Raw genomic sequence first — 23,356 nt, 5'->3', positions numbered from 1 at the left:
AAAACAAAAGTGAATTGCATCCAAGTGGCAGTTCAAAACACTGTTGCCAACATTTTTAACTGGGTGATAGTGTTAGTTGAAACTACCTAGGCTGAAACCATGCAGAGTGGGCATCACCATCTTTGGATCTTCTGGAAGAGGTGGCTTAAAACATCACCTGTCCCATGGCACTGCTTCCTTCTCTCTGTGGGGGCAGGGGGAAAGTGCAGGTCCTACTGGCTTTTACACTAGTGTAGTGCATCAGCAAGTTTCTGGACAAAGTAATAAATTGTGTTTTTAAAATGAATAGCATTTTCCAATCCTCTTTTAATAGTTGCTCTTGTTTTCTGTTTCAGCCAAATTCTTGTTTTATCTATTACTGTGAGCCAGCATCAATTTCATTCTAGGATAAAAAATCCAATACATAACTTCTGGTAGGCTGCAACTTCCTCACCACTGGTCTGACCTCTTATGTGTATTTGTGGTATTTGTGTGTGTGGTTTGCCTTCAAGTAATTTTCGACTTGAGAGCAACCCTATAACAAGGTTTTCTGGGCAAGATTTTTCTGAGAGTATTTTCCATTGCTTCCTCTAAGGCTGAGAGTGTATGACTTGCATAAGATCACCCAGTGGGCTTTCATGGCAGACTTGGGATTAGAACCCTGCTCTCCAGAGTAACAATCAACACTCAGACTACTACACCACAGTGGCTCTTTGTAGGTCATACAGTTATATTGTGAGACTCCTTGGACCAGGACTATGGGGCCATATCTTGCGTGCACATTGCTGTTCACTTCTCCCTGCAAGTGATATTAACACAATGTTTTGTAATGGATAATGTGCCATATACAATAAAACTAAGCACAATTGTTTCTCCTTGCAATAAGACACAAAGGAATGTTGCCTTGGAGCTGCTAGACCTTGACTGCTGCATTTGTTATGAGTGTAGTGTTAAGTGTCCATATTCCGAGGTAAGTTCTACTTAGTTCAGTAGAAATAAACATGGTTAGCACTGAAGCAGTTCAGGTTGAGAAAACCTCTGCACAGTATGTATATTTGCAAAATAAAATAAAATCTCGATGCCGGTAATTTGTTTTTAGGTTTGTTTTTTTCTTGTCAGTATACAGCTGTTATAAGTTTTGAAATCTATCTTTTTATTTTTTATTTTTTTTCACAATCACATAAATAAACATACCAACACACAATACAGTACCTAGACATACAAATACTAAATACACTAAAATGCATAATAGAATTACACATAAACTTATGGCTTCCATCCTCTATAGCATATGTTGCTTTTTGTATCTCTTATATATGTTCTTTCATTTTCACGTATATTTTTATATGTTCCATCAAACTAAATCATCATTATTCTCATATTTCATTATGTACCTATACAGAATTTGTTTCTCTCCCTTGTGAATACAATGCTTCTTCAGCAGATATTTGTACTACTTTATCTACAAATTGTTTCTATTACACTATCTTCTTAAAGATTTTGAAAGAATTTCCCATTCGAAATCTTTAAGAAGATAGTGTAATAGAAACAATGATGATTTAGTTTGGTGGAAAGATACAAAAAGCAACATATTATGCTATAGATGGAAGTCATAAGTTTATGTGTAATTCTATTATGTATTTTAGTGTATCTATCTTTAATATTCTTCTGCCCAAGGCAAGACTTTTTGTAAAAAGGGGCATATCTTTGCACTTGTTGCTAATGGGATCAATGCAGTGTTTATGCCCCAAGCAGAGGAAGAATTGGAGAGTGAAGTGCCAGCTAAGCAGAAAAAGGGAGGCAAATGATCAGAGAGAGTGGGGCCCTTCCTGGCAGAGGACATAAAGGGACTTGAGTCTCTGGGCAGTATCCTGTTAGTAGTATACATGTACATTAAGTGTGGTTTATGTGTTGCATTTTGGGGTTTGTAGTTCATTGAGGCCTAAAAGCTCTCTGGCTGAGAATTTTAAGTGCCATTCCCTAAACTGCAAATCCCAGATGGGAGACAGCCAGAGCAGTAAAAGTGGAATAGCAGCACTGTAAGAATGTAGTGCAGCCACAGTGGGCAAGGAGAGTAGGCTCATAAACATGTTTAGATCATGGGCCCAATAACATCAAAAAACCCACCAAACTGATACCTTTATGGGGTCAACCAAAATGCACAATGGACATGTTGCAAGCTTTTGATACTCCACTGGCTTCATCAGGTAAAGTGTTAAAAACCATACAGGAAAGAAAAAAATTAAAAACGTGTCATAGGCTGCATTTTGCTGTTTCTCCTCTCAGTTCAGATGGTAAGGAGGGACATTTCTTGCAGGTTGGCACCTCCTCCTTCTGGCCATGTGGCAACTGGGAGATGATCTCAAAGTCCAGGAAATTTAACATCAGCTTGCAACACAAAAAAGATACAGTTGGCTCATCTGCGGCTTTGATTATTTGTGGATCTGATTAATATGTTCTCTCTAGGAATCTCTAGGACTTCCAGTGCAACTCTGCTGGAAATTGACCATAGAGCTGCACTGGAGGACATAAGAGGTTACCAGTAAAAACATTTCTCTAGGCATTTGTAAGTCTTCCAGTGTGATTGTCAACTTTTGGCAGCAGATACCAAGGGCCCACTGTACGTGTGTCCCTCCACATTTGCTGGGGTTAGGGGCACAGGAGACCCTCAGGAATGTGGAAAAACCACAGATAACAAAAACACTATGTTTTTACCTAAGAGACCACCTCTCTAGGAATATCGAAGTCCTCCGACTCTGTGGTCAACATCTGCCAGACATTGGCCATAGAATTACCCTGGAGGAGCTATAAATGCTTAGTGGACTGTTCTCTCTAGCGACCTCTAGGTCCTTCAGTGTCACTTTTGGTTAACGTTGACTGTAGACCCCATTTTGGCGGGGGTCCTGTGCCCCTAACTCCAGCGAATGTGGAGGAGCCACCGTACACTCATCCCTCCGCATCTGCAGCTTTGACTTTTGCAGATTTGATTATTGACAGATTGTATTACTGTAATATGTTCTGTCTGGGAATACCTAGGTCCTCCAGCGCAACTCTATGGTCAACTTTAACCAAAAGTCCCACTGAAGGACCTGGAGATTCCTAGAGAGAAAGTCCACTAGGCCTTTGTAACTCCTCCAGCGCAATTCTATGGCCAATGCCTGGCAGATGTTGACCACAGAGTTACACTGGAGGACCTAGGGGAGACTCCTAGAGAGGTTTCCTCTCACGAAAGAAACATAGTGTTTTTGTTATTTGGGATTTTCCCACATTCATGGGGGTCCTGTGCCACTTTAACTGCCCTGACTCAGTGCTAGGGGATTCTGGGAACTGTAGTTTTGCGAGACATTTACCCTCTGTCAGAGAGATCTCTGGTGCCACAGGAAACTACAACCCCCAGAATTCCCTGAGGCTGAGCCAGGGCAGTTAAAGCCGCCTCAAACTGGATTATTTTTTTCTGCAGCGTGTGTGTTTTTAGGCCTTTAATATTCTCCACAGAGTCCTTCTACTACTCCAACGTTCAAACCATGACGTCACAATGGCTATATAAAAACCGCCCATAAAGCCGTCTTCTTCTCCTCCGCGGTTTTTTTCCTTTTCCTTTTTGTCCCTCCGCGGCCTCCATCCCTTTCCATCCTTGATCACATATATACTGTACCGTCATTCCAACATGGCTCGTTTATCGGGGAGCTTGGGAGACGGGATTTAGCGACTCCCCTCTCGCGCGCGCTTGCTCCCTTCTTTCTTTTTTTTAAAGGAGCTTATAGCCAATAGGATCGCGGCTGCTTCTCTGAGCGTCCAATAGGAAGAGAGAGGGGAGGAGTTTCGGTTTTAGGCTCGCGCAAGCGTTCCGCCAGGGCCGTAGTGCGCGTGCGGCGTTGGCGTTGTTGCCAGGAGAAGTGGGCGTGGCCGTCTCTGCGCTGAGAGAGAGAGAAAGAGGAGGGAAGATGGCGGAGGAGGAGAAGCTCCCCGCGGGCTGGGAAAAGCGCATGAGCCGCAGCTCTGGTACCGCCACCGCGGAGGGGGAAGCGGGAGGGATGTGTGGGCGTCCCAGGAGGGTGGCTAAGGTGCCTTGGGAAGGGAGGAGGAGGAGGAAGGGACCCGCCTTCTCCGTGGCTTTGGGTGGGGTTGAGGGGCTCCTGCCAGGAAGGGAAGGGACCAAGGGCGGGCCAGTGTCAGGAAGGGAGGGGTCTCTCCTGGTCCTTAGGGCAGGCTTGCTTTGCTTTATTTTAATGTAAATATATAAATATATAAACATAAAGGGAGCAGGAGGAGGAGGAGGAGGAGGAGGAGGGGGGCTGCCTGAACAATCAAATGTATAAATAAATATATAAATAGTTATAATAATAATAATGTGATAATATAATTAGATATTTATAACAATATATAAATAATAGAAATATAAAATATATAATACATAGTTTATATAATATAATAATAATACTGTAATGTGATAATATAATACATATAATAATATATTAATATATAAATAACATAAAATAAAATATATAATATATATTATATACAGTATATATATAATATATAATAATAATAATAATACAAATATAAAATATTTAAACAATCAAATATATAAAATATATTTGGATTGTATATTTTTAAAATTTGGATTGTATATTTTTAATTCTTTCTTGCCGCCCCGATTGCATCCTGCAATTATTATTATTATTATTATTATTAATGTTTATGTTTATGTTCATAGTTATTTTATATAGATTAGGAAGAAGTTTGGAAACTGAAAACAAGGACACCAGTTTATCATATTTGAGTAGAATAATGTTTTATTTCGCACACAGTTAGGTTCAGTACGTATTTAAACAATTTGAGAAGAGCCGCTGGTATGAAATTTAAATAAAAGGGGAATATATTGATATTGTGCATAAATACTCAGCCATTGTAGATATTTGTGGGGGGAGGGCAAAGGGTTAAAATATGTTATGTTTTATATGTGTATAAATGTAACAATGGTCCTATACAGACAGATGCTTCAGGTCACTTTGTAGGTATGGTGTTTCAATGATGCATGCATCCGAAGAGTCTGGAAGCTGCACCAAAGCTGCACTCCAGTTCTTAGGATTGGAGCATGGCTTTGGTGTGGCTTCTGGACTCTTAGGACGCATGCACCATTGAAACACCATACCTACAAAGTGACTCGAAGCAGCTTTATTTTGGCCTGTCTGTTTCAGGCCCATATCTCATGTGACACTGATTTTGATATTTACACTAATAAAAATAAATAAATATATAACTGTGTTTCCTCCTCACAGAGCGACTGCATCCGTGTTGCAGAAATTAATCCAGTTTTACACTGCTTTAACTGCCCTGGCTCCTTCCCTACTGTGGAGTTCTGGGATTGGTAATTTTGTGAGGTGTTTTAGCCTCCTCTATCAGAGAGAGTTCTGGTGCCACAATAAAGTACAACTCCCAAGATTGCCTAGCTCCGAGCCAGGGCAGTTAAAGCGGACTCCAAACTGGATTATTTCTGCAGTGTGTTTTGAACTAACTACGGTTCACAGGGTTCCATAGCATGGAGCCACGGCAGTCCAGGCGGTGCCAACACCGGCTTCTGCACTGCAGAGATAACCCAGTTTGATGCCGCTTTAACTGCCTCGGTTCCATGCTGTGGGGTTATGGGATTTGTATTTTTGTGAGACACTCAGCCTTCTGAATGGTGCCACTACAAACCCCAGAATTCCATAGCATTGAGCCATGGCAGTTAATGTGGTTGTGAAACTAGATTATTTCTGCAGTGTGGATGCAGCCTCCTAGTCACTTGGTCTTCTTCCTCCCTGCTTTCATTTATATTTACTTGGATCACTTTATCTCCCCTCCCTCCGTCTCAATTGGGGAGGCCTAGGGCGGGTTTTTTGTCACTGTCCTGTGCCTTCAACTCATTTTTTACTTATGGTGACCTATCATGGGGTTTTCTTGGCAGTTTTCCCCCCTTCAGATGGGGTTTGCCATTGCCATCCTCTGAGGCTGAGAGAATGTGACTTGCTCATGGTCACCCAGTAGGTTTTTATGCTTGAGCAGAGATTTGAGCCCTGGTTTCCTCATCTTTCTTTATTCTGTCTAAAGCTATCCTTGCTCTTTCTTTGAACACTGTTTTTAGATAATAAAGGCAAACTTATAATTAAGAGTTCTTACCATTTTATTTTCCCCAAATGATGTGAAGAGCTTCCCATCGCTGGTCCATAAGCCCCCCCCCCCCCATATGAACCCTTTCCCCCAAAGAAAATTTTTCTGTGTTTCTTTTATTAACAGCATCCCAGGCCATGCAATTGCATAGCCATTTTTAATTTTCACTTTCCCAAAATCTCTTAAATTTACTTTTCAGTCACACCTTTTGAGGTGAAGGATTTGCCCTAAAATTCATATGGGAGCCCTATTAGGCCATATTACATTTTCCTTTGTCCAAGGTCTTCTGCATTACAGCTCCACAATCCCTTACCATTCTCCAAACGGACTGTGCCTGATAGGCACTGAAGTCCAATGTTTCTGGAGGCTCAGTTGTACTGATGTGGTGCCTGTTTCACACCAGTTGCATAGATAAGCCAATGAGCTGCATTTCCCCCACAAAGAAATTGATGCTTGATTGCATGCTGTCTCTAAACACTTCTATATGGCTTTTATGACTAATAGCAGCTGATAAATCTCTCATCTGTGAATTAATTCAGTCCTCCTTTAAAGTAGTCAGAGGTAGGGACCATCATGTTCTGCTGTGAAAGCAAATTCTGTAAGTCAGAAGTGGGGGACCTGAGACCTGGGACCAGATAGAGGTTTCTGGGTTTTTTCCACAGATGACCACGCCTCTTTCCCCATAATGTCATTTGGTGGGTTTTCTCAGTTTTCATGTGCTCCCTCTCATTTTAAATGATTAAAGTGCCATTTATAAGGGAGCCAGCATAGCATAATGGTTTGTGTTTCACTACGACACATAGTGACCTGCATCTCCCATAATCACTGCCACTTGGTATAGACACAATCCCTTACAGTTGACCATGCAGAGTAGGGCTGATTGGACCGTAGGCCAAAATATTTGGATGGCCATGGCTTCCACGCCCCTATGTTATTTAATATACACAGTCAGTTTTGCTCTGATCTGTGTAGATTTAACCAAGGGGGCTAGAGGTGTTGTTGCCATGATGTGCATTATGTTACACCTAACATTAAGCTCATTTGACATGTTCTTGTTTATTCACCAGCATGGATACTTTAGGAAGTCTTCACTCATACTGAGCTCACAGTATCTTAAACAGTATTTATTTATTTGGAGTATTTATACCCCACTCTTCAGCTATAAAGGCTTTAATCAGACATTTCCCTGCCCTCAAGCTTACAAGCTAAAAAAAAACATGACAAAAGGAGAAGGGAATGGTAGTAGGGAAGGGGACTAAGTCCAGCAGTTCTCTCTTTCTTGAGGCCATGAGGATGGCAGATGGACTGGACAGAGGGCCCTTCTTCTTTCTCTGGACTAGGCTTGGTGGAGCTGGGCCTGCCCTTCTCTCCCTCTGAGGCCATGGCAGATGGACTGGAGGAAGGTCCCTTCTTTGGGCTATTTTATCTCCATACTTCCCTCTTTCCCTGTTCACCTCAGACTCCAGGCCTTTTGTGTTTATGTAATACTGGTCCAAATACAAACACACAGAGGACTCTGTTGTGTGTATACAGTATATACACTGGTTAGTCTTATCCACTGACTCCTTTCTCAAGACTCTTTGGAACTCTCTTATATTGTCAAAAGCTTTTGGAAAGTCCAGCTATTATAATTCTCTCTCTCTCTCTCTCTCTCTCTCTCTGTGTGTGTGTGTGTGTGTGTGTGTGTGTGTGTATATATATATAGAGAGAGATGCACATAATTAGTTTTGAAGATTTTAGAAGGTTGCTGTGGTAGTATTTCCCTTTGTAAAAACCATATTGTATTTAGGCTTCTACTTGTAACTTATTTAAGAACTTGTACTGTGGTGGAAATTTACAAGTAGAAGCCTAAATACTTTGAGGGCACCAGATCCTGTATGATCTTGAAAGCAAACCAGGGTCAGCCCTGATTAGTATTTGGATTCAGGTGGAGTATGCAGTCCATTACCTTGTGAGGTAGATTAGCTTTAGAGAGCATGATTTACCCAGTGGACTAAATGAATGAGTAAAGATGTAACTCTGAGCCTCCTCTGTTCGAGCTCAATACAATGTGCTGCTGTAGTACACTATCTGAACATATTAATTGTGAGTTTTTAATTTGCCATTTAAAACTAGAGTGTCATCTCTTGTTACAGCTATTTAACTTTAGAGCTCCTCTCAAGGAAAATCTAACTGTGCAGCATGTTCCAGAATGGAAACAAATGGAAAGAATGAATTCTGCTTTTCTGTAGCCTTCCTATTCTCCTTTAGCAGTACTTTCACTCTTTGTTATTTAGCTGTTCAGCCATATCCCTGACTGTTGTTTCTAATTTAGGCAATATTATAGTTTGCCCTTATATCAGTGCTAATTGGTGATGCAGGACAATTGTTACAAAACAAGCCCACACTGATCAGAAAGAAGAGGAAAGTATCAATATTATCAGGCCATGCAAACCTGTAGGATTGCAGAAGTATAGAAATAATAATCAGAAAATAAAGTGTTAGCTGTGAGAAACCTCCTGAATTAGAAAATGCCAAGACTACACATGTATGTGGTTACATACAGGAAAAGGCAGGGAAGAAAGAACACAGATAAATCGGAACTGTGCGGCCATTTAGTAAAGCTTCCTGTTCAGAGCACTAGCAAGACTCACTCTTCACTGGAACAAAGTTTGTGCTTTCTGATGGAGGAGGAGAAGGAAAAAAAAGGTAGGAAAAGGTGGGAGGAAAGATCCTTGAGAGAAAGAGAGAGAGAGGGGCAGATGAGATAAGCTAGGAAGAAAATAGAGGGTTTATAGGGCGTAAAACATCAAAAAGGATAATCCCACCACTGCAGAATCAATTGAAGACTGGGAAAGTTAGGTAGCAACGGTCAGTTGGAAAAGAAAAATGGAAAACAGCTGAGGATGAAGTGTATTGTCCCAAAGAACAGCATGGTTGTCTGGCTAGAACTCTGAACAAGGACACTCCATACTTCAACAACTTGTTACTGGTCCTGCATTTAGTAGCCATAGCATATTCTCTCCCCCCCCCCCCCCCCCCCCCTTTCTTATTCTTTTTTTCATTTTATTTGCTGTGTCTGTTTTATTATCCTTTGGGCTTGACTTCCACCTTTTAACGGAAACGTGTGTGCCATTTTTAGTTTCCTTGACAGCTCATTAACCGCTGACATCTTCTCAAATTTGTTAGTAACTTTCTTAATCAGTGTTACACATTTCATTTGCAGTTGTGCTATTATGTTTTAACTCCATGTCGAAGAACAGATTCTGTCCTAAGTCCCTTCAATTTGCTTTTAGCTTATGTCCTTATTTTATAGTGGTTCACTTTTGAGATTTAAATGTAGCCACCTTGGACTTTCCACTTAGTGAATTTTGTAAAGGTGATGGTCATTGTTCACCACCAGTTCCAATCCATTTACGTTCTGCACCGTACATAGAGTGTACTTGGATTTGTGTTTAACATTGCCTTCCCTGCAGCTGTTCCTTCGCTAATTTAAAGCCCAGTCTCTTAAAATATCTAGAAATGTTGTGTCTTCGCTGTGCAGACATTCAGAGTATAGTTGAAACTACCTAAGATAATAGCTTTATCTCTTATGCTGCCTGCCTGATTATTTTCTCTCTCAGTATCATTTTCAGTTTTGGCTGGAGTAGTGAGATAGTACAGGGAATATGCTAGTTATGCCTGGTATTTTCACTTCTGTGATTATGTGAAGAAGTTTGCTTTCATGTTTTAGTCCCCCTCCTCCCACAGATACTTTTACTTCTACCACACACAGTATGGTCTTGCCTGTTTCCATATTACTCCAGATATCTGAGCATAAATATATCCCATGAATTCTCATTGTATCATGAGGTTTCTGATAAGCCATTTTGTCTGCATTCTTTCATTAATATCAAGCATGCTGGATCAGGCAGTTTTAGTGAAATATCTGGCCACAAGTTTCCCCCCAAATATGTTACACCCTCTTTCTGTCTGTACCTTCTTACCTATGGCTCCTTAGATACCATATTGTCGACAATTTCTGTGCTATCTCCGATTTGAGTCATAATTTAACTTTTAGTAATCATTGAACATGGGCTTATATTAGACCCAAGGTTTCATGGTTTTTATTATCCTCCCTTCAGAAGTTTGCTTACAAGCTGCTCTGGGATCTTTGTGGTTGCATGAATTAGCAGATTGGTTCCATTCCACTTCAAGGGCTTGGCTAGTTTCCAAATATTCTTCAGTGCATTCCTAAAATTATTCTTCGTATCTGCCTTCAGCTTTATATCTGTAGTTGGTGGCATTTCTGAAAATAGTACCTTGAAAGTTCAGATTCTTAGATTTGTGTTTAAAATTTCTTAGTGTTGATTAGCATACTAATCATCAGCATACTAAGCATTAGCATACTCTGCTGTATTAGCTGTTATCCCTTGTAGACACTATGCAACATCCAAAACAGTCGTATTGGTCAGAGAAAGCCATGGTCAAGAAATCAATCTCTGAGCCCCTAATTGTCCAGACTCCTGCTTTCAATGCACTCTGTTGTGTTCAGACACTTGTCTTTGGTTCAGGAGTTATAAGTTCTCAGTCAAGAAATGTGTTCATTCTAATGGACTCTTTCCCCATCTCCACCCCTGTACAATGCCTACCTGCCCTCAAGACACGTCACTTCTTTTCCAACATCCTCAAGATGTTCCTACTTTTTTTTTGGATAGTCAAGGAGTGATCAGCAGCAGAGGTCTATTCTGTCTACCTGTCTTCAAATATCTTGTCTTTGGATTTCACTGCTTATTTCAAGTCATCTACTGGGTAGCAGTAAGCAAAGTTATGACGCTGTGGGGAATGGGGGACCCTGGACAGTCTCCACACCAACACTAGCTTCCTCCTTTCATAACATTTTTGGTTAAGTTATTAAAGCTAAAACATGTGTTGGAAGATTTATTTAAAGCCTACTCTGATGGTTGGCAGAGAGTGGCTTTATTTCCTTGGCTTTTGTGCTCTAGCCAAAATTGTATAATGTTATGCTAATTTATCACTTCACTTCTTTTCCAATATCTTGTCTTTAGCGCTCTGCTGTATTTGCAGGGCTGGATGCTCACATAATGTTTACATGCATTTGTTCCAAAATATGATACCCTACTCTTAGTTACTCTAGGTAAAGGAAAAGGGCTGTCTTCAGAAAAGTGGTGTTAGAATGAGGGAAGTTGGAAGATGAGGCATAGAGAGACGTAATATCATATTGGTGTTACTGGCCATTATAATTAGAAACAAAGGAACAGAAATCTCTGTCCTTATATCACAGTTGGTTGCAACATGTTTAAACCTAATTATTCAAAGAAAATGTTTACTTTGCATAGAAGAGTGTTACATTTTTAGAGCTTGTATAACTATAATTAGGGGGATACCTTGTCTAATTGTTCTGCTTTTTTGTACTTAGCCTTTCTGTTTGATTGCTGATTCTTCTGTCTTCTGCTGCCTCTTCCTGCTCTATTTGTGGAATAATCTTTCTGAATGACTGGCTAAAGTCTGAGATGCATAAGAAACTTTGCTTTCAGTACTTAAAAATAGGAGTAAACTGTACTCATAATTGAATTCATTTTCTGTTACCTGAAGGTGATAGCCACAGTAATATTTACAAAACAGCTTACCATTAGGTGCCATTGCCTTGTCTTCAGTGCCTAGATTACTTACTTAGTCTTATTGTGGTTATGTTAAAAAGAAAGTAAATACATTCATGAATTGAACAGGTTTGAGTTGTTAAGGGATATTTCCGGTGTTCTGTCTGTCATTAATTTCTTTACTGCTTTGTGTGGTTAGAATTAATCGTTCTGTACTTTAGTGGTGGTGGTTGTAGGAATCAACTCTTGGAAAATTAAGACTAATTCACATGTGGCATAAGTAACAGTACATCTATATCTTCTCTTCTTATAAAGTGGCCATTCATGTTTGCCCACTTTTAAAAAGGAGTCCAGTCTTTCATTGCAAGATGTTATCAAGTGATGGTATGGTTGGCACAGTTTGAGTTGGGTGGCATTCCTAGTGAAGCTCCAGCTGCTTTTCTCTGTCCTGCCATTTTCTATCCCTTCAGTACCTCATGACAGGCCACACAACACAACTATGACCATCATTTTAAACTACCAACAATGATATTCTATCACTCTCAACTGCTTGGGGCATATTTTGGTGATTTTTCTTTTTTGCTGCTTCTTGGTACCACCTGCCAGCTGCATTTTGAAACAAAAATGTTCACTGAAGAGTTATTTTTCAGCTTAAAAATGGAGGAGAGGGGGCTAAAAAAGAACCATGTTGGGTGGGGCCCCCAAAGGTTGCACAGGGTCCTGAAGGGTTGCATGCAACCTGAGTCCCACCTTTGCAGTAGTAGGACTCTACAAGTATGCACAGTTCTTGATCCTGAGTGGGGACCTACAGCCAGTTACTTAAATTCATGATTAGAATGATAATTCAACATGGGTCTGCAACTCAGGGGTGGTATTTGTAGGAGTAAATCCCTCAAAAGACATCCGTGAATTTCTGTAGCAGATACTAAATGAAATAGGCTGTCCTCTGTCTCCTAACAAGCCTTTTAAAAAGCTAGCAGCTCATATACAGTAGGCTCAAGGCTGAAGTCAAAAAGCTTGTTACATAACTAGGTCCATCCTAACCAGACCCCTTTGTAAGCAGTGGATAAATGGAACCATATGAATTATTCTCTGAAATATTTGAACACATTGGATTGCCAATTAGACTAAAATGCTGAAAACTGGTTAGCCACATTTAACATGTAAGGCCCATTTATCATCTGTGGATACACTAATCCTTTCCCCACCAACTGAGAAGTGACTTCTCATTAGCCTCAAAGAGGCATGCGAAATTTCAGAATGGCCCACCTAACCATACAGCATATTCACACCTAGTCTACCATTTGTCATTTACTGTTTTTTTGCAAGCAAGTGGCACCCAAAGTAGTATCGAGGCATTTAAGAAGAACCTGGTTTTCTAGTATCAGCTAGGATCATGATGGTGGGCTTTTCTCATCATTGCCATCTGGCCACCAAAAACATAAGCTTTCAGGCAGCTTATTAAAAAACAAACACACAACCCTCCCAAATCTCTTCCAGTGGTGGTAGAATTCAAAGTCAGCCATGGTAGTCTGGAAAATCAATATGCAAAGGGATCCTGTAGCACCTTTGAGACTAACTGAAAGAAAGAAGTTGATGGTATGAGCTTTTGTAGATTTGATGCATCTGAGGAAGCAGGCTCAAGTCTATGAAAACTCATATTACCTACTCCTTGCAGTTTGTCTCCAAAGTGCAACAAGATCTCTGCATACAGATCTCTTCCAGTTTAGAAATGTTTTCTTGCCTGAAGGCCATAAGAACCCATCCAAGTTTCTATTTGCAAGCTTGGTTCAATATAGATAAAAGCCTTATCGAGAAACTAAGTAGGTGCCCAAGGTAGCACTTGAGGCAACATACATTTTAAAGCAGAATATTTCTGTGGTTTCAGGAGCAGAAAGTGGCTAAGTAAGACATGGAAATAGATATTCTAGGAAGGCTGGGGTGGGTTTCAGCGACTGGTAATTTTCCCATCAGAGATGGATTTTAGTGATTGGTAATGATCCTGTCAAGAACAAAGGGGGAGCAGCTCTGTTTACTGTACGCCCTGCACTAGGAATTAAGCATAGGTGACTAAGCAGTCTATTGAATTAGATTTCATGGGACCACGAATAGAAGACAGTTAGCAATGTAAGGCGATGCATCTGTGTTAAAGCTTTTCAAAGTGAGGTGGAAGAAGAGATAGACCTAGGAGAATTCAACATGTCTCTTCGAGTTGGCTTGGAGCTTTGAGAAGGAAACCCACAGTCGGCAATAGTAAAGTACTTTGAATTCCTAGGTATTGAGTTGAAAGTTGAAGAGGCTCAGGTGCTTTGGACTTTCCCAATCTCAGTCATGCTGCTCAGCCTTTTTACGTCTAAAATCTCAGATGATGCAATGTGTTTGAAAAGCAATATCAGTCAGTCCTTGCAATATCCAGGCTTTTCATCTCCGTTCTACAGTATATGGATTTATTTGTGATGAATCTCTTTCAGTAAAGGGAAAAGGAATATTTCTCTGCTCTGGGCCATAAAAACGAACCATCCTTTCTCTCAGTGCCAGCCTAAAATAGTCAGAGTGGTATGTACTGAAAGGCTGCAGTCACGTGACAGTCAAACTGCAGATGCACACACTCCTTTTTCAACAACCTTCAGGATTGTCAGTGGGCCTATCTCCTGCTTGATTGTTTACAGATTAATGCTGCTTTGTGCATGAGGAGGACTGCTGATGTCAGTAAAGTGGGCCTAAAACTGCTGTTTTCTTGGCCATCTTTTAATGCTAATATTCCTTCATTAAGGCTCTTGATCACAGCTTCAAAGCAACTCAAAAATCAAACATGGGTAGGCTTGTTTGTAGCAATTTCCAGTAAGTAGTAATTTGGACAAAATCAGGGATTTTCAGACCTCAAGAGCTATGCTAAAACTGAGTGGGCATTGATTTAGGGCTGTGTGTGTGCGCTTGTGCTCTAGTAACTGGGCAGAGGGAGAAGCTATGTTTGTATAGGGGACTCACAGGCTTTATCATGACTTCTCTGCCTAAAGGAATTGCTTTCAGGCTCTGCAGCACTTTTAGCTTCTGAGCTGATGTTACAGCCTCTTCCGCTTGCAGAATCTGGCATCTTGCAGACTTGCTCAGATAAATGAAAGGCCGGAAGGATACCTCCGAGCTTGGTTTGAGATAAGCAGGCCTTGAATAAGATTATAGTCCTGCTTGTAGGACTCTGATTAAACAGACTTCTTGAGAGAGGCAGGCGTGTGTTTTCTCTAGTCAAGTGGTTTTTATACTTTGTCTTTAAGGAATCATTTGCATTGGTTTGTCTGCCACAGAATTTCTCTGCATTGCAGAGAATTCTAAGGTGAATTGTGATGTCTTCTGATGTCCTCATTTCACATGGGATATTACTGAGGTTGTTGGTCACAATTGTTGCTCTGGGTGAACTGAGAATGTTCATTTGTATTTGGTTTTCCAAATTGTGATGCATACGTGCATGCATACTGGGAGGCAGAAAGTACAAATTTATAACATAAATTTATAGCACACTAAATATTAATTTAAAATCTAGACTTACAGTTTAATGGTTTGCATGCTATACCAGATGCCAAATACTGTAAGTTGTAAAGCTAATGAATTTCTCTGTATCCTTCTTTGTTCATAACCAAACACATTCGGCAACAATACATACCTTAAAATAACCCAGCAACCCCCAGACCTTTCAAATGTTGGTAACTACTAGCAGAACCACTTCTTTCCATGTCATGTAAGGCAGTTTGATTGGCAAATACTGAATATTTGAGAACAGAAGATACTACAAAGCTTGGAGACTTAGAGATCATTAGCTAATATATTGTGGGGAGGGGGGGCTGTATTATTAAAAATAATACAGGTTGAGTCTCTCTTATCTGACACCCCTGGGACCAGAAAGTTTTAGGTTTCAATTTTTATTTTTTTGGATTTTGGAATACCTGTATTTGCATACTTCTACATAATGAGATACCTTGATGATGAGACCTAAATCTAAAGACAAAATTCATTTAGTGTTTCATATGCACTAATACACAAAGCCTGACAGTAATTTTATAAATATTTTTAATAGTTTTGTTCTTGAAACAAAGTTTGTGTATACTGAACCATTAGAAAGCAAAGGTGTCTATCTCAGCCACCCATGAAAAAGGTTTGATTTTTGGAGTATTTTGGATTTTGGAATTCCAGATAAGGAAAACTCAACCTGTATGGGACCTGAAGCTGATAAAAAATATGGCAGCCTAGCTTTAATCAGTGATAGCAGTGTAGAACAGAATACGTCATATTACAAGAGCCTTATTGCATGTCAGTTTGTTTTGAGAAAAACATTATGGTGTTGTATTTTACTTTAAAAGTACCATATATGTAGTGCCCTTTAATGGGCTGTTTAGCCTTGATTTCTGATATTTGAAGGATCCTCTTCTTCCATATTTACTTTTGTTGGTAGCACCTTGCAGAATAAAGGAAGATTTGTCATTGAAATTGATCAGGCTAGTTTATTATGTCATAAGCATACTCATCTTGCACATGCTGTAACATAACAAGGTAGTTACAATAACACTGTGGCTGTGTTGGCTTGGTACAGTCTTGAGATTCTTTTCATTGGCTTTTTTTTCAGGGAAGAAGGTTGATAGGAAGAAAACTTCTGAATTGCTTATTAAGGGGGGGATGAGCTAAAAGTTAGGAAGGTACTGACATTTAAGCTATTAGATCTACTCAAGATGGATGAACTAACGAAAGGACTAAGAAATAAAAACTCAAAAATACAAAGAAGACAGGGGTGAAGTAATAACTATGGGGGTTGAATCAGAATGAATTACTGTATAAAGATTATTGGTTAATGCCAAACAAATATAGTATCTTGTTTATATCTGCTCTTTCTCATGTTAAATTACAGTAAATTCCAGAACCCTGGAAGTTTAAGTGATTCCAAAGATTATTTGTGTTTTAAGTAATGGATAATTTGGAAATACTCTAGAAAAAAAGATTTATTTTGTTATATTAAAGATAACCATAAACTCTGAAGATACTATCTCCAAACCAGTAGGAAGGAAGTAATGAATGTTTGGAGGATCAATGTAATTTTATTTACTGTTATTGTTTGTATGTATGGAAGGAATGTATGATATTTTATTTGTGTATTTTTAAAATAAATTTTATTAGATTAAAACAACAATTACAACATAACATACATAGCATTACTATTCCAAAATCATTCAAAAACATCAATTTCTTCTACACCTGAAGACAAAACAGAAGACAAAATAACAAAATACAAATGTTTTTATACAAATATTTGTGTATTTTTAAAAACCGAATAAAAATATTTTTAAAAAGTTAGGAAGGTACTTTGAAACTAAAATAAGTATGGCAGGAAGAGTGTAAGATGATACACCTTAAGAAGCAGCTGAACTCTGAAGGATCTGCTTCACCCGAGAACTAAAATTTTCCTCTTTCTTTATTTTCAGGTCGTGTGTATTATTTCAATCACATTACAAATGCCAGCCAATGGGAGCGCCCCACTGGGAACAGCAAGAATGGACAAGGGGAGCCCACAAAAGTGCGATGCTCACACCTCTTGGTGAAACATAACCAATCTAGGAGGCCCTCATCATGGAGGGAGGATAAGATTACCCGGAGCAAGGAGGAGGCCCTGGAGCTAATTAATGGCAAGTAAAGCAAAGGAAAGTGAGAGCTTAATACACTGTCTCTGCTTTCCACACCAGGGAAGCTAGCAGTCTATGAAGTGGTTTCCTTTTGTATTTCTGGTGGATGCCAGCAGCCAGTAAACAAGTGGGACTTCTTGTTTCACATTTCATCCCTCTTTTATCGGTATTTTCAATTACCTCTTGGAACCATCTGTTTTTTTCAGAAATTGTGCATGCATATGCAGATTCCAGTATGTTCCAGAGAACTTAGATTACTGAGAATCTTGTGTCTATTTTAACATCTCTGGACTTTAGGATTATGGAGATGTGTTTGGAAGTGGGCAATGTCTGTGAAGGCTTGTCCTTCTCAAGCTTTCCAGGTCTATCTATCCATTCTTTGCTTCCCCTATTCACGTTTAGCCCATAAAAACTTTGCCATCTCATCCATCTCCCCATGCCAAGAATTTCCAGTATTATAAAAATGCCATGTTCTAAATTAAGCATGCTGATTGAATTTTTTTAAAACCAGCATGTTGATGTGCCATGAAAGGTGGGAGCACCAGATGTAGATGGCTTTTAGTCTAGAACATGAGAAGCATAGACTAGGGAGATGGCATTAGTTAAGTTTTAAGGCCTGTTTCATATACATATCTGTTGAGGTAGTGAAATCTACTCAAATACTATGATATTTCATACTGCATATGGAGAGTATTCCAAAGAACAAGTTCCCTCCTGCCCTCCTGTTGAAGAATGGGATGTATTCTTGTGCATTAAAAAGTAGCTTACTGGGGGATGCACTTTTCCATAGCATCTAATTCTTTTTTTAAAAAAACAAGTTCAAGGGGCTTGTATGGTGGCGTGTTCAGTCAGTGCAGTCTCCTTCTGAGCTGAAGTGGCACTGTCCATGAACTATTGACCATGTCCTCTGCTGGTGATATGACTTGTTCCTAAAAACAATTGTCTAAGATATCAAAATAGTAAAAAGGAGCCTTCAGTTTTGTTTGAACAAAAATGGAAATGCTATCCAGCACAACCTGTTCTAAGAAGTTCAGTCTGTATTGTGTATTCTGGCATATACCACATAGAAATCCATACTCCCACCACAGAGAGGGAGAGAGATTAAAATGTCAGTCATATGCTCACAGCAAATAGATTTATCCCCTCTAATGCTGTAATCAAAGCATTACAGTGTGGGTGGAGTCAAGTGAAACAGGTTTGCAAGGTAAGGATATTAATAGGATTGTTCAAGCAGTGCTGCCAGTTCATGTTGATGGCTCTTATTCTAGACTACAGTACATAGAACATCACAAAAGGACAGCCATTGTCTTTCCAATTCAGCAAACGAGTGTGGGTGGATGGGGGACTATGACATACTGGTATCATACATTATCTTGAAGTTGAAGATTGAAGTGTAGACTATTGTGTAGGACACCCACTTCGGAGGAATTCTCAAATCTCTGCTGAATCATTTGGCTACTGAAGTATCAGTTGCTACAGCTTCCAACCTGTTCTGCCATCTCACTTCCATCTGTAGCACTTTATTTTGTAATGCTACCTGAGAAGGTATGCTTTGTATTTTCTTTGTAAAAATGTTTGTTTTTATACTGAAAATAAAATTTGTATTTCAAGCCAAAACAATGCTTGTTAACACATTTTCCTTTATGTTGAATATTTATTTTGTGGTTGGAGGGAGACAAGAGGGCATCATAACTGTGGCCATAGCATGGGAGATAGGCCTGTAATATATGTGAGATCTGCTGCCATGCATGCTTATCCAACCATTTTCAGGTTCAGGAGATCCCTGATTAAGCTCATTTAAAAACAGTAAAAATGTTCTGGAAGCACTGAACTCTTAAGTTCAGTCCTAATGAGGTGGGGAAAAACAGAATAGCAGTATTAGCAAGTAGAAAAATTTTAGTGCCTAAGAATTCTGTCTGGCTTCTTAACCTGTTTTTGTAAATACATTATACCTTCACTTGTACAGAGGACAGATAAAGTCTACATAGCTTGATAATATAAGAGACAAATGGAAACTGCAGCAGGATTTTTTAAAAGAGAGAAGTGTATTTCAAACCACTTTAGAATGCTCAGTTGGTCTAGATTCTTTCAATGCCAGTCATGGCAACAACAGTACTTTCTGTGATGCAAGGGAGTTCGTTTCCTTAGTTCTAGGCCTTGTCCAACATGACCACTAGAAGCAGCAGTACTTTCTTACGATCTTTTAACCCATCCCATGGGTTGCCTACAAGAAAGCAGCTTGCCAAGGGACAGGCCTTTCCATGTGGTCCTTTTCTCAGTGCTATGGGACAAAAGGATCAGTCAAGGTTAGAGGAAGAAATGTGCCTTGCGTAGAATATCTTGTATTTTTGGTGCTGTCATCAGATGATGGAGAGTTTTCTTATTTTAGAATCAGAGCTTCTGGGTCAGTGAAAGTAGAAGGCTGCTTTCTGTTGGAGCTATCTCTCTCTTTCTCTCCTTGTTGCTCATCTGGTGACAGATGCATGTTACATCTTCTTTTCTTTTCCCGTTGCATTATAAGTGAATATCTCCTCTTCAGTGAGGAGACAACACCTTCAGTTCAACACCAGGCTTTATCTAAAATGGACTATGGTTGTCTGCATTAAGCTTTCACTCCATTGGATTTCTTGCACACAAATGTCTTCCTGATAATTTTCCCTCCCCGTGCTTTTTTTTTTTTAAAGGAACAAACCTATTCTATTTGTAAACTTTACTATACAGAGCTGACTGCAAAGTTTTGCCATTGGGAAGACATTTCCAAGACAGAGTAAATTATGCCCCTTAATTTATTGTTTTGCTTATGACAGCCTAAATTTAGTTTGGGTTGACTGTCATCAGATGCTTTCATACAGTTCTGATTCTGAGGTCCAGAACACACTGCAGAAATAATACAGTTTGAGACCGCTTTAACTGCCCTCACTCAGTGCTAGGGAATCCTGGGAATTATAGTTTATTGTGGCATCAGAGTTCTCTGACAAAGAAGGCTAAATGTCTCACAGAACTATAGTTCCCAGAATTCTCTGGCATCGAACCAGGGCACATAAAGCGGTCTCAAACTGAATGATTTCTGCAGTGTGTTTTAGACCTCAGAAGGATATTTATGACATGTTTTCATCCTGACAAATGTCATAATTTAAAAAAATGCATATTTTTTATTATGTAAAGTAATATATGCAGTATGTAAGTATGTATTTTTCAACCAGGGCTCCCCAAAATATGCTTTCCAGGTTACTGATGGCAGTCATATCTTTCAGTCTGGTAAATGCATTCTGATTTTGTGCTGAGTTTCAGAAGCTCAGTGTGACAACCAAGGTAAGATCCTGTCCATCCTCCAAGTGTGGTTTTCAGATATCATTCACAATTTGTGAAGTCCGTTACAAAAATGCACTGCAGTGGCATCATTTATTTTTTTAGGAAATTGTGACTTTTACCTCACAGTATGGCTTTTCAGACATTTCTACAACAGAATACAGATAGAGACAGGAAAGAGAAATGTCAACACTTCTGTTGTATTCAGATTGCACTGCGCAATGTTCTTGTGTGCCCTCTAGAGTGTGCACACCCCTCCACAGTTCTTCTTTCCTAGTAGGTAGAAATTGAGACTTGTCAGCCTTTAACTTGTGTGAGTCCGATATATGAATCTGCTTATAGCACACACAGATGTGAGAGGAGAAGGGCAGCTGTTCAAGGAAGGAAGCTAGTTGCATACAGACTTCCTTTTATTGTGTAGTTTTAAAAAATACAGTAAGATTTTCCTTATTTTGAACCCATGCATATTGGCATAGGGGGAAAATCTGTTGTCACTAGAAATTAGAGCATATTTCTTTCTCAGAAAAAAGCAGTAAAGTTTGGAACTCAATTAATCTGGCCTTCTGAATAAAAACAACAGACCAGCTGATATTGGAGATTTTTTATTTACCATAAAGCTTCCCTTTCTCACTGAGATTAGTGGTGTGTCTGGCATAATATGGTGCAGCTAGCACTTTGCTATTGAACTATTGTCATATTTATTTTGGGTTAAGATATAAAAACACTGCACTAGTTTTTGGAATTGTTGCCCTTGATAAAAACATTCCTTACTGAATATTTGATGTGACTGACCTCATTTGAACTTGAATGTTAGGGGTTTAGGAGCTCGACAGACAGGCAGTAAGGGGCAGCGAGATGCCACACCTTTCTGCCCCGGATCGTTGCCGCAGCAATGATCTGCACCTTCTCGGAAGCAAAAAGAAGCTGCTCACAGCAGCTTCCTGGAAGGGGCACCATCATGGCCCTGATGTTTGGGTGCTGCGTCACCCTCTGTCATCATGGTGCACCCTGTGTAGATGGGTGTGCGCCATGATGGGGCCTGGACAGCGGACTAGGGTTCTCGGTCATGTGGATGCCCAACCCTAGTCTGTACAGACCGGCGTAAACTGCCAGTCAGTACAGAGCCTTACTTGCCTAGCTACCATTTTAATAGTAATAATAATAATAATAATAATAATAATAATAATAATAATTTTTATTTATATGTCCCATATCTTCCAAGGATCAAAGCGGGATTACAACATTAAAATGATATATACAGTTTAAGTGATCAATAAAATACAAATATTGAATTATACATCCCTATTTGTTCGTTAAAATCTTCAAACATCAAATCATATACAGTACCATCATGATTAGGATGGGGTCTTAATCATTGTCTCTATATCAAATCCGATGAGAAAGCCTGCCAGAAGAGATCCATCTTAAGTGCCTTCTTAAAGGCATCTAAGGTGGTAATGAGACGGATCTTCTCTGGCAGTCTATTCCATAGTTTAGGTGACTGTATCAGTAAATGCTCTGTGGGAAGTTGTGGTTAATCGGGAATTACAGTGTTCCAACAAATTCTTCCCTGATGTTCTGAGTGTACAGGGCAGATTATGTAGGGAGAGGCGTTCCCGCAAGTAACTCGGGCCCGAGCCATGTAGGGCTTTAAAGGTAATAACCAACACCTTGTATTGCGCCCAGAAGCTAATTGGCAGCCAGTGGAGAGATTTTAACACTGGTGTTATGTGGTCAAACCTAGAAGTACCAATGACCAATCTGGCTGCTGCATTTTGAATCAGTTGAAGCTTCTGAACTTGGTACAAGGGTAGCCCCAAGTAGAGCGCATTGCAGAAATCTAAATGAGAGATTACCAGTGCATAAACGAGAGATCATAAAGACTTTCTTGCTTTCCTTTGAACATCTTAAACTGCCTGATACTGAATTATTAATCTACCCAGTTCACTATTATCTACCCTGGGGGTAACTTCTTAAGGCAGAGGTAGGAATAGTGTGGTCCTCCAGATGATGTTGGACTGCAGCCCTAGCATTCCTCGTTGGCATAACCAGTAGTGAGGAGTGTTGCAGGTTGTAGTCTGCATGATTTAACCTGCTATAGAGTGTGAGGTGCAGGTCTTACTCAGCTTTTGCTATCTCTGATCCTTTCACAGGAGATGTCAGGGACTGATTCCAAATGTATTGCTGGTATGTGCTTCCTCAGTCTAATAAATATTTTTATACTTCTAATGAGAAGGTGTTGCCACTCTTGCCCACCATCTGTAGTACCAAATTATCATCATTTATGTCAGAGTGGAGAAAGTGCAGCTCACAGGCTACATGTGGCTCCAAAACCATTTTTTTTTTTTTTGGCCCTACAGGCCCCAAACATTTTTGAACAATTTTTTAAATCCCTCCTCCCCCAAAGAACTAAAATGCTTTTGGCAAAGGAGACCCCCTGGGGCAATGTCATGTTTTAGCACCCCTGGGCCATTTCAGGCCCAACAGAAGCCTTTCTTATGAGAAGTGACCTGAAAGTTGACTTCTAGGCATACTGTAATTGGAATGGTATAATTTTCCCTCATACTTTCATGAAAGTATTCAGGGAAGGGTTTGATATTTTTATTAAGGGAGCAGTGCTCTGAAATCTGTGGGTGGGCAATGCAACCCCCTAATCCCCAACTATTCCCCCCC

General features: G+C 39.8%; 1 protein-coding gene across 1 annotated transcript in view; it reads left to right on the top strand.

The window, feature by feature from the left end:
* The first annotated feature begins 3,834 nt into the window (after nt 1–3,834).
* Nucleotides 3,835–23,356, top strand: part of PIN1 (peptidylprolyl cis/trans isomerase, NIMA-interacting 1) — a 59,199-nt gene continuing 39,677 nt past the window's right edge. Inside the window, exons 1-2 of the mRNA XM_042453534.1 lie at nt 3,835–3,981; nt 17,177–17,377. Coding sequence (XP_042309468.1) covers nt 3,924–3,981; nt 17,177–17,377 — 259 coding nt within the window. The 5' untranslated portion in view covers nt 3,835–3,923. The remainder of the gene's footprint in view (nt 3,982–17,176; nt 17,378–23,356) is intronic.

The sequence above is a fragment of the Sceloporus undulatus genome, chromosome 2 (genome assembly GCF_019175285.1).
Source record: "Sceloporus undulatus isolate JIND9_A2432 ecotype Alabama chromosome 2, SceUnd_v1.1, whole genome shotgun sequence".
In the NCBI taxonomy this organism is placed as follows: Eukaryota; Metazoa; Chordata; class Lepidosauria; order Squamata; family Phrynosomatidae; genus Sceloporus; species Sceloporus undulatus.
The sequence above is the reverse complement of the archived record's forward strand: the minus strand, read 5'-3'. Positions and strand labels throughout refer to the sequence as shown.